The sequence below is a fragment of the Budorcas taxicolor genome, chromosome 16 (assembly GCF_023091745.1).
Source record: "Budorcas taxicolor isolate Tak-1 chromosome 16, Takin1.1, whole genome shotgun sequence".
In the NCBI taxonomy this organism is placed as follows: domain Eukaryota; kingdom Metazoa; phylum Chordata; class Mammalia; order Artiodactyla; family Bovidae; genus Budorcas; species Budorcas taxicolor.
The window spans coordinates 47843096-47854631 of record NC_068925.1 but is presented as its reverse complement, the minus strand read 5'-3'; the positions used below and the strand labels follow the sequence as shown (position 1 = coordinate 47854631).

The following is an 11536-nucleotide window of genomic DNA, read 5'->3' as shown; positions in this document are numbered from 1 at the left end:
AGCAGAGACATTACTTTGCCGACTAAGGTCCGTCTAGTCAAGGCTATGGTTTTTCCAGTGGTCATGTATGGATGTGAGATTTGGACTGTGAAGAAGGCTGAGCGCCGAAGAATTGATGCTTTTGAACTGTGGTGTTGGAGAAGACTCTTGAGAGTCCCTTGGACTGCAAGGAGATCCAACCAGTCCATTCTGAAGGAGATCAACCCTGGGATTTCTTTGGAAGGAATGATGCTAAAGCTGAAACTCCAGTACTTTGGTCACCTCATGCGAAGAGTTGACTCATTGGAAAGGACTCTGATGCTGGGAGGGATTGGGGGCATGAGAAGAAGGGGACGACCGAGGATGAGATGGCTGGATGGCATCACTGACTCGATGGATGTGAGTCTGAGTGAACTCCAGGAGTTGGTGATGGACTGGGAGACCTGGCATGCTGTGATTCATGGGGTCGCAAAGAGTCAGACACGACTGAGCGACTGAACTGAACTGACTGATGGGCAAGAATTCCTTAGAAGAAATGAGGTAGCCCTCATCAAGAAAAGAGTCCAAAATGCAGTACTTGGGTGCAATTTCAAAAATGACAGAATAATCTCTGCTGGTTTCCAAGGCAAAGCATTCAATATCAGAGTAAGCCAATTCTATGCCCTAATCACTAATGCTGAAAAAGCTGAAGTTGAATGGTTCTATGAAGACCTACAAGATCTTCTAGAACTAACAGCCAAAAAAAGATGTCCTTTTCATCAAAGGGGACTGGAATGCAAAAGTAGGAAGTCAAGAGATACCTGGAGTAACAGACAAGTTTGGCTTTGGAGTACAGCATTAAGCAGGGCAAAGGCTAATAGTTTTACCAAGAGAATGCACTGGTCATAGCACACACCCTCTTCCAATAACACAAGAGATGACTCTACACATGGACATCACCAGATGGTCAATACCAAAATCGGATTGATTATATTATTTGTAGCCGAAGATGGAGAAACTCTATACAGTTAGCAAAAACAAGACCAGGAGCTGACTGTGACTCAGATCATCATCTCTGTATTGCAAAACTGAGACTTAAACTGAAGAAAGTAGGAAAAACCACGAGACCATTCAGGTAGGACCTAAATCAAATCCCTTAGAATATGCTTTTAGCAGGAATCAAAGAGAAAACAAAGGTAGAGAAAACACATATGATAAAAATTAATGAAAGCATAGTGGAAAAATAGATGTCTATTAATTTAATCCTTTCTATGTCATTCTTTGTTTAGAAGTAAAGCACTATCACATACATCTATCATTCATTTCAGTTCAGTTCAGTCGCTCAGTCGTGTCCGACTCTTTGCGACCCCATGAATTGCAGCACGCCAGGCATCCCTGTCCATCACCATTTTAGGTATCATTTTTTAAAAGCATGCTCATTTTGGAATGGATGGATAATTATTAATAGCATATATCAAATTAACAGTACATATATTCATAAGTTGCTAAAGTTGTCACTGGATTACTAACACGGTTTGAAAAAAAGTGCAAACTTCCAAACAACCCACAACCAAGATAGTAAATCAAAACAACCTAGATTCCCAGAGTGGCAAGAATTATTGCCACACTTAAAAACCTAAGAGATGCGTCACAGCTTCATTTAATTGACCAGACTGGTCACGGTGAAAACCAGATGGAGCCTGAAGGACTCAGTTGAGTAGCTGCCCCAATTCCAAATGTGGCATCTTTAGAAAAAAAAAAATTTTGGCTGGACCCCACAGCATGTGGGACCTTCGTTCCCCAACTAGGGATCAAACTTGCACCCCCTGCATTGGAAGGCAGCGCTTTAACCACTGGACCACTGAGGATGTCTCAGATATGGTATCTTTCAATGTATTGGTGGTAAAATCCACATAAGATTTAGTATCTCAACCATTTTTCTGTGTGCAGTTCAGAGGTATTAAGTCCATTCACACTATTGGGCAACCATCACCACTATCCATCTCCAGAATTCTTATCTTGCAGAAGGAGAACTCTGTGCCCACTGAATGGGCTAACTTCCCATTCCCCCCAGACCAGCCCCCAGCATCCCCGGTTACTAGGGTGTGGCCTCTTTGCTCAAGCAGGAAGACTTTTGGAGGGCTGCTGATGTTGTGTGTCTCGATCTAGGGAGTGGTTTCCATGAGTATGGGCTTCCCTGGTGGCTCAGATTGAGACCTGGGTTCAGTTCCTGGGTTGGGAGGATCCCTTAAAGAAGTGAAAGGCTACCCACTCCAGTATTCTTGCCTGTGAAATCCCATGGACAGAGGAGCCTGGTGGGCTACAGTCCATGGGGTCACAAAGAATAGGATGTGACTGAGTGACCAACACTTTCACTTTTTCACTTTTCATGAGTATATCTATTTTATCATAATGAATCAGGTTGTGCAACTACAATTTGTCCATTTTTATGCATGCACACTTTACTTATAAATATCTAGATGGTTCCTGCACTGTTTATGATTTTAGTTCCCTGACCAGAGATAGAACCCCTGGCCCCAGCCCTGAAAGTGCTGAATTCTAACCACTGGACCTCCCAGGGAATTCCCCCTCAGTCAAATTAACCCTGTGTCAAGTGAAAGGTGTGAATCTGTTGACTCAAACACAGAAAATCAGAACCCCTGGACATGGGACCCAGGAATCTACATTTCACCAGCTTCCCAGGTGGTGCAAAGGGGGCGGGGGAAATTGAATGATGTAAATGTTTGTGTGAATCTATACCTTGTAAAGAATCCACTGGCAATGCAGGAAACCCAGGTTCAGTCTCTGGGTCGGGAAGTTCCCCTGGAGAAAGGCATGGCTACCCACTCCAGTATTCTTGCCTGGAGAATTCCATGGACAGAGGAGCCTGGCAGTCCATGGGTTGCAAAGAGTTGGACACTACTGAGTGACTAACACTTCCACTTTATACCTTGTAATTTATAGCCTAAAACAAATGGAGGAAGCAAAGAGAAAGTATTTATCTTATTACTGTCATTGCAGGAGACCCAGGATACATTCTGGGCAGAAATGGAATTACCATGCGGCTGATGAGGCTTAAGCTTGGGTCTGCCCACAAGCAAGGACAGGTAGCAGAATGTTTTAGGAGTAGAGGGGAGGGGTGGGGGTGGGGGAGAGGGGTGTCACCAGGAAGCATTCCTGCGGAAGCAGGTTGGTAAATTGCTTAAAGAGAAACATAAAGGGACAGGACAGGAGTCTGCAAGCAGCACTAGCTTGATGCAACTGATTTTTCGTTCTGAATATTCATTTCCACCCTAAATCTTTACTCATAATTTTACATGTTTTCTTACAGAGGGCCTCAAAAATGTAGTCCCCATAAAACCTGGATTTGTCTCTGATTCCTGGAGTCCAAAATGGTTTTCTTTAAGTACTTTGTCCTATGTTCCCCAAGGTTTTTGGTTTGGTTTTTGTTTGGGGATTTTTTGGGGTTGGGGGGCTGCTGCTCCAGGTCTTCATTGAGTCATGTGGGATCTAGTTCCCCTACCAGGGATTGAACCCAGGCCCCTGCACTGGGAGCATGGAGTCTTAACCACTGGATCATTAGGGAAGTCCTTCCCAGACATTTTTAATGTACTGAGCACCAAGACATAGGACTCTCCTGCCTGCCCTCCAAACAGAACCAGCAGTGGGCGCATAATCAGCTGAAACTCTTCCTTCCATAGCCCCAGACCAGGGTACCCTGGGCTCACAAAGCGTCGTCCTGTGACCAGACACCAGCCCTTGCTCCCTACTGCCCTCCAATGGGCCTTCTGTAACAAGACACCACATGTGCATCTAGGGCGTGCCCTCTAGTGCCTTTCTCACGCTCCTGAAACCATTGAGTTTTATTATAGCTGCTTTAAGAGCCTGGGGCTTTGCCAGGGCCTCTCAACACCCAAAGTGAAACCAGTTGCTCACCGGGAACCCTCAGTGGGTGGCTGCCTTCTCCCCTTCCTTGCATGCCCAGGCAGCTCTCTGCAGGGCGGCCACCTGGCTGCTCAGGGACACACACACACAGGCACAGGCACCCCAGAGACACGGCCACACTGGCAGGGGGCCAGACAAGAAGTAAAACCAAGGGAAATAACACCACTGGGTGAGTTAGTTCACTGGGCCAGCGATAGCAACCTGGTGTGTATTTTAAAAGTAAGTATTTCCCCGGTGGTCCAGTGGTTTAGACTCCAGTGCAGGGGTCCTGGGTTTGATCCCTGGTCAGGGAACTAGATCTCCCATGCCACAACTGAGCTGTTGAAGATCCTGAATGCCACAATGAAGACTGAAGATCCCGAATGCCACAAGACCAAGCACAACCAAATAAATAAATATTTAAATATATAAATCAAATATATAAATATATATAAATAATAAAAAATATATAAATAAATAAAATAAAAAAGTAAATATGACTGCTTATTGATGAGTGAGGTGGCTGTCCGCATACTGCGGGGACAGCCCCCTCTGTGCTAACCCATCTCCAGAGTGGTCACCCCAAAGCACTCTGGGGAGGACTCTTCAAAGGCGCAGATTTTTCCAGACGGTCCCCACAGGCTATGTTCATTCCGATCTTATTCCAGATAAACCCATGGAAGACTCAGCCTTGGAATCTGGGCTTCCCAGGCAGAGCAGAGCCATTTGTAAATGTTTATTAAAGGAGTCCTCCTTGGTAACCTGCTCTTTTCTCTCACTCATGGAAACCACACCTGCCTTCTCCAAAGTAACTGGTGCCAGCAGGCTGGGTGTGACCTGGCCCCAGCCTGAGTCTCCTTGACAGCTCAGTGCTCCCGCCATCATTAGGTCATTGGACCATTTCACCCACTGGTTTTCGAGACATGGGAGCCTTTTCTCCAACCAAGCATGATAACCAGACGCAGCTAGACTCAGTCACAGGACCAGAGCAGAGAGAATGTTGCAAGAGCTGTCTGCTAGGCACCCTGTGAGCCTTGTAAGGGTCATTCAATGGTCCTGAGTGAGGCCACCTCCCTCCCACACCTTAGGAGCCTGCTCTGCCCAGGGCTCACCTTTGACCACGAGACAGGGCCCTGGGAATACCTGGGGAGTTGCCTGAGGGAGGCGCCAGCAGGTGCCTTGTGGAGGAGAGCTGTTGGTGTCCCTATTTCACAAGCCCAGCTTGGAGGGCCAGCTGAGACCTTCTAGGCAGCTCCTGCATGTCCCTGCTGGGAAACCAGCTTCTCACCTCGGGCGCAGAACCTCACTCGCCTGGGCATGCCTCATCCCCTTGCCAAGGTTTGACTGGCCTCAGAACCCCAGAATGCCTGATCCTGTGAGTCACTAGCCTAAACACACCTGCCCCCTGACCACCTGTCTTATGGCTTGATTGGGGCCAGGTCAATGACAGTCACAGAGTTGGGGATACAGATGGGCTCAGAAGAAAGCAGTGGCCTCTAGTGGGTCAGTTCTTACCAAGTTTAAACCCCTATTGAAAGTTCTTATTTAAAGGGTCAAGGAGCCTGCCCAGGGTGTGCCCGAGGGATGGAAGTCTTTGACTCAAGGAGGAAACCTGAACTCACGAAGTGGACGTGGGCTTGTGGATTACCTGCCCCCCTCCACTTGCTCCTGGGCGCTCAGGCATGCAGGCTTGTGTTCCCAGGGACTGCCCTCCCTCCTCTCCACTCCCTCCCCCACACTTGTCCTGGGGAGTATGGGCTCTGGTGCAGCAGCTTTTCAAAGGGATGTTAGGGATCCAGAGGGCGGGAGTCAAAAACCAGGCTGTCGGGGTTCCATAGAGCATGGACCAGTCACATCGCCTGTTTATTAGCTCACGATGTTTATTGAGCACCCACCACGTGCCAAGTTCCCTGGGGACAAAGAGGTACACTCGGCCCCAGCCCTGCCCTCCAGGAGCATACTGTCCAGCCAGCTGGCCCAGACAGGTGGTAGGATGGCCAACCTTGCCAGAAGTTCACCCTCTTGTCTTAACATTGACTTCTTCAATGATGCCCACAGCCTCCCCAAAACCTGCCACTGGAGTCAGTGCCTAGGTCATCACGGATTTATGTGGCATATAGGTCAGTTTAATGACCCCTCCCATCAGCTCTGTCTTCTTCCCCCAGTGCCCCAGTCCCTCACACAGGCTTGTTGGACTGGGGACTGGGGACGGGGAGTGAGGACTTCCCATCTCCCATAAATGCTCCATGAAGCCCCAGGAGATGCTGGGAACATGACTGAGTTGGGGAGAAACAGGTGATCACCTGACACCCACTGCTGGGATCCACAGCACCCCCTCCCCTCTGGACCTTCAAAGTCTCTCTGGCTTTCATGGGGAAGCCAGAAGTCTTAAGAACAAGTTGCTTCCACTTATCTGTCATGACAGTAGCAGAGAGCAGTTCAAAAGAGAAAATGAGAAAAGTGGACTCTGGTTCCTCAACCTGCCATGTCATCCTCTGAGTTTCTGCTGCCTCAGGCTAACCGCATCAGCACTGGCTCTGTGCTGGGCCCCAGGCCCGGCCCTTCAAGGCAGCAAGCTTCCTCCATGCCACAGGGCATCCTCACTCTTGTAGTATCCCTCTTCACATCCCAAGACCACCGGACTTGGTGTGCGGTACACAGGTGCTAACTTAGTGCTTGAGGGAATAAATCCTTCCCGAGCCTACCTAAGGAAGCGCCCACCTCTAGGCACACAGCCCTGGCGGCATCCTGTCCCTATAATTAACTGGAAGCTTTAGGCAGGAAGCCAGGAGTGGAGGTCAAGGCTCCCCCACCTGCAGAGCCCTTCAGGCCGCTGCTGCCGCCTGCCCAGAGGTTCCCAGGATGAGTTGGCGAGGAGGCAGACTCATGCAGGGCTGGGAGAGCAGTGACCAGTCGGAGCAGATGGCTGCACCTGGCTCAGGTGAGCTCCTGGCCCAGCCCCTGGGCTGCTGCCAGCACTGGGGCAGGTGTGTGGGCTTCGGGGGCAGCTGTGACTGGCCCAGCTCCCGAGCCCTTCCACCTGCTGAGGCAGGAGGCTTTTTCCAGCCCAGACGTCCCAAGCTGTGGCTGAATCTCTCCCCTTATTTCCTGAGTCCCCGTGGACTTCAGTCTCCAAGCACAGATCACAGACATCCGGATCTGCCCCGGTTCTAAGTACCAGGCTGGTCCCTCGTGGTGGGAACGGGAGCCGCCTCCAAGAGCTCCCTGAGTTTGTCCAGCGCCCCTGGTCCCACGCAGTCAGCAGGGTCCGTAGAACGGCCGTGGGGGCTACCAGGGCCTCCAGAGACCCGGGTTCCGGGGAGGTTCGGGTGGTGAGGGCGCGGGGGCGGGCGGCGGGGAAGGCGCTGGCGGGCTACAAGGGTCACCAGAGCGCCCGCCGTCGGAGGTGGCGCTGGCCGCCCTCCGGCGCAGGTGTTCCAGCAGGCGAGCGCTCACGGCAGGCTCCAGGACGCGGCAGGTGGGTAGCACGCGAGCCAGGCGCGCCAGGCAGGCTCGGTAGCCCTCGCGGTAGCTGTCGGAGGGTGCTGCGGACGGAGAGCGGCGTCAGGCGCGGGCTGGAGCGCTGGCCGTGGGGCCGGGCAGGGACGGGGTGGGGTCACTCACTGGGCGCCGCCGTCGGGCCGGAGGACGCAGGCAACTCCTGCAGGAAGCGCACGGTCATTTCCAGGATGTCCGCTTTCTCCAGCTTAGAATAGCGGGAGCTCTGCGCCGGGCCACGAAGGAAAGGGACAGAGAAACGTACAAACAAGACAGACCTCCCGCAGCCTGCCTTGAGCACTGCGCTCCCAGGAGCTGGGTGCTCCGCACGCCGTGGCCGGCGGTGGGTGGCCTCCCCGAGGCTTGCGCGCCACGCGTTGGCCCCTTATCGGCTCCTGGGGCAAGAGGATCTCTGCCCGCTCGGCCTCCTCGCCCCGCGCCCAGGGACCCCCTACCCCCAGCCCCAGTGCGCCTGGCAGGGCCCCGAGGCCCCAGCACTTACCTCCCTGCCCAGCAGCGGCAGAATGAGCCCCTTGAGCTGGCTCAGGCTCTCGTTGATGCGTGCGCGGCGCCGCTTCTCCAGCAGCGGCTTCAGGCTCTGCAGGCGGGCGTGTAGGCCGCGGTTACGTCCAGGCCCCCGCCCCCGCCGCTCTGCCCCCAGTCGCCAGTCCCCTGGCTCCTACCTTGCGCAGCTCCGCCGGGTCCCCTGCCCTCCGAGGCAGCCCCATGCTCGGCGGGAAAGCGGCGCCGCTGTGGGGCCGGCCTGTGGAGACCTGCGCGAGAGCGCGCAGACACCGAAAGGAGACCGAGGCCCTTAGGGAGGTCCGGTGCACGACCCAAGCGGGAGCCAGTGGTGCGCGCGCCACGCCCGCAGCCCGGCTTTAACGAGACAGCGGGCCCGCCCCGCCCCGCCCCGCCCCGCGGAGTCAGGCCGCCTGTGGGTCCCACCTCCGCCTTTGTTCCTGCGCGAGGTGGGGGCGGGAGGGGGGACGGCGGAGCCCCCGGGATCCCGCTCCAGGCCTTGGCGTCCCATCTGCGGCGGGGGCGCGGGCCGGGGCCGCGGGCCTGGGGCGCGGGCCTGGGGCGCCTTCCTCCCAGAGCACCTGCGGGGGTGTGTGTGGGCTGGAGGGAAGAGGTTGGGGCCAGGCCCTTGCCCTTCCTTGTCCAGCGCTGCCCTTCCCTCGTTCGAGATCAGCGGCTCCTCTGAGCCCCGCCCTGGGCCTGGGCAGGGGACCCGGGGCTGCGGGACCCTCAAGTCGTCGGCGTCAGGGAGTTACTACTCAGCTCAGGTTTCTACTACGGGGAGGGACTCGCCCCACCAGTTGGCCTGCGGGGCTAGAAGGGGAGACCGAGGCCCGGAAAGAGATCTCAACTTGCTTCGGCTCCAACGGCTGGAAACTGGCCAGGCAGGACCAAGCCCCCTGCGGCTCCGTAGAGTCCTCCGGCCCTCACCGACTTAGGGACCACCTGCCCCCACACCCTCGTCCTCGGTTTTGCATAGGGAAACTGAGGCCCAGAGAAGACGAGGCAACCCAGGAGCACTCAGAGCTCATTTTCATTTCACTGGCTCCACCTCCGGGCTCCCACCCGCGGGACAGTCGGAGCTCACGTGACGGGCGGGGCGGGGCGGTCCTCGGCGCAGTCTCTCCCTGCCCGCCCGGGCCCCAGCGGCCCCGGGGCCCGCCTCCGCGCCGCGTGGCCGTTGCTGCTGCAAACTGGCTGGGCGTCCCCCGCCCATCTGCTCGAGGCTGCCCGCCCTCAACCGGCTGGCCGCGCAACGGTCATCACGGCGGACCGCCAGGCCGACCCACGGGAGGAGGGCGGGCTGGACCCACGGACCCCGGCCGAGAGGAGGAACCACAGGGTGGAGCCGACCGGCGCTGTCCCGGGTGCTGGAGGGGGCCCATCCCCTCCACCAACCAAACCCCCATCTCTGAGCCCCATCTTCGACGTTTGGCCGAAGTTCCCAGGCCGCGTGCTCCCCCCGCAGGGCTTGAGAGGGCAGCGGGCCATTCAGGAAAAGGACGAGCAACCTGGCGAGTGGGGGAGCTCGTGCTGCCCAGACCTGACTGACTACCACGTGTGGAATACATGCTATACCCTAAGGGCCGTTTGGTTCTCACCTCCTTTACACCCCATGACTGTCCTGGCTGTTAGAGTAAATCGGCATAGTTAGCAAAGTAGGGCCTGGGGATGCCTAAGCCACTGTCTCCTCCAGTCGTTGAGCTCAGAGCTCCTATGAGCAGGTCTCCTCCCAGGTCATTAATGATTCTTTAGGGGCTCAAAGAAAAGGACCTCATGGATCCCTCACTGATCCCCACCTACCACACCTGGGCCACACACCTGGCACATTCCTCTTTGTACCAACAGCCCCCCTCCCCGCACCAACATCTGCATCCTGGCTGAGAGACCCTGAACCTGACTCCTGGGGAAGAAGGTTCTTCCTAGAACAGCCCTGTCCGTGTCTGTGGACCACCATTTTGAAGCCTAAAGGGTGGGGGAGAAAACTCCCTTTTCATTTACCCCCAAATTTTATTTGTTTGGGCTTCCCATGTGGCTCAGCTGGTGAAGAATCCACCTGCAATGTGGGAGACCTGGTTTCAATCCCTGGGTTGAGAAGATCCCTTGGAGAAGGGAAAGGCTACCCACTCCAGTCCATGGGATCATAAATAGTCGTACACGACTGAGCGACTTTCACGGTAACTATTTATTTATTTATTTATGTCCTGCAGCTGCAGGATCTTAGATCTCCAACCTAGGATCGAATCCATTCTTCCTGAAGTGGAAGCACAGAGCCCTAATCACTGGACTGCGAGGAAATTCCAGTCACCCTAGTTTTGTTTTGTTTGTTTTCTAACCTTTTCTTTTTAATTGTGTTTGTTTATTTATTTTTGGCTGCACTGGATCTTCATGGCTGTGTGAGCTTTCTCTGGTTGTGGCAAGTGGAGGCTACTCTCTAGTTGGGGTACATGGGCTTCTCATTACCATGGCTTCTCTCATAGCGGAGCACAGGCTCTAGAATCTGCAGGCTTCGGTAGTTGTGGCACGTGGGCTCTGCAGCTTCAACTCCTGGGCTCTAGACCACAGGCTCAGTAATTGTGGCAGGCACATGGGCTCAGTTGCTATGCAGCATGTGGGATCTTACTGGACTAGGGATCAAACCTGTGTCCCCTACCTTGGCAGCAAGATTCTTAACCACTGGACCACCAGGGAAGTCCCTACCCCAGATTTTAAAGTCCCTCCTCTAGTCCCCCATGGCTGTTCCCTTCATCAGAAGAGTTCTGGGGGATTTGCTGGTTTATCTGGAGGAAGGAGTCATTTATAAGCAAGGGAACTTAGGTAAGATAACCCAGTGGACAGAATTCGGGGATGCAGTCTTTAAGGAAGCTGAGACCACTCTAGGGTACAGTGGGGACACATTTCACCTGAGTCCCTGCCCTTGAGTGGGGAGAGGGGTCTGAACAGCTGTTTTCCAAGTAACTGGGATGGGCAGATGCCTGATCCCAGCAGAAGAATCTCCAGGTGGGGGAGGGAGCCCCTAAACTGATATCTGGAGGGACACTGGAAGGACTGATATCTGGGGGACACTGGAGGTGCTCTGGGCGGAGGGAACTTCAGGGGCAGAGGGAAGAAGGAAGGGCACAGGAGCATCTGCCTCTGAGCTTTCCCCCTTACTGTTTGTGTCACCTCGAGCAAGATAAAATAAAAAGCAAGGACTGGTGGTCCAGTGGATGAGAATCCATCTGCCAACATAGGGGATATGGGTTCGATCCCTGGTCTGGGAAGACCCTGCATGCCATGGAGCAGGCAGGCCCGTGTGCCATGTCCACTGAAGCCCATGATCCTAAAGCCTGTGCTCTGCAACCAGAGAAGCCATGGCAATGAGAAGCCAGTGCACCACAACTGGAGAAAGTCTGTGTGCCACAACAAAGACCTGCTGCAGCCAAATATAAATTTAAAAATTATAATTAAGTTAAAATCCAAAACAATAAGCAAAACAAAAAGAATCTCCATGTGCCTCAGTTTTCTCAGCTGTAAAATGGGCGTAGTGTTGTGCCTTTCTCATAGCATCCCTGTGGGATTAAATATGCATATGAAGCTTGGCATGATGCCTGATAAGTGTTAGGTCTTCCAAAAATGTGTTCTTGCTGGTTAT

The 11536-nt window shown here is 53.9% G+C and overlaps 1 protein-coding gene across 1 annotated transcript; it reads right to left on the bottom strand.

The window, feature by feature from the left end:
• Nucleotides 1–6988: 6988 nt before the first annotated feature.
• On the bottom strand, nucleotides 6989–8189 carry HES2 (hes family bHLH transcription factor 2). The gene is made up of 4 exons (XM_052654015.1): nucleotides 8064–8189; nucleotides 7883–7978; nucleotides 7507–7606; nucleotides 6989–7427 (listed from the first exon to the last, which is right to left on the bottom strand). The coding sequence occupies exons 1-4, from the start codon at nucleotides 8106–8108 to the stop codon at nucleotides 7171–7173; spliced, it is 498 nt and encodes a 165-aa protein (XP_052509975.1). The 5' UTR covers nucleotides 8109–8189; the 3' UTR covers nucleotides 6989–7170.
• Between the last annotated feature and the right edge of the window lie 3347 nt (nucleotides 8190–11536).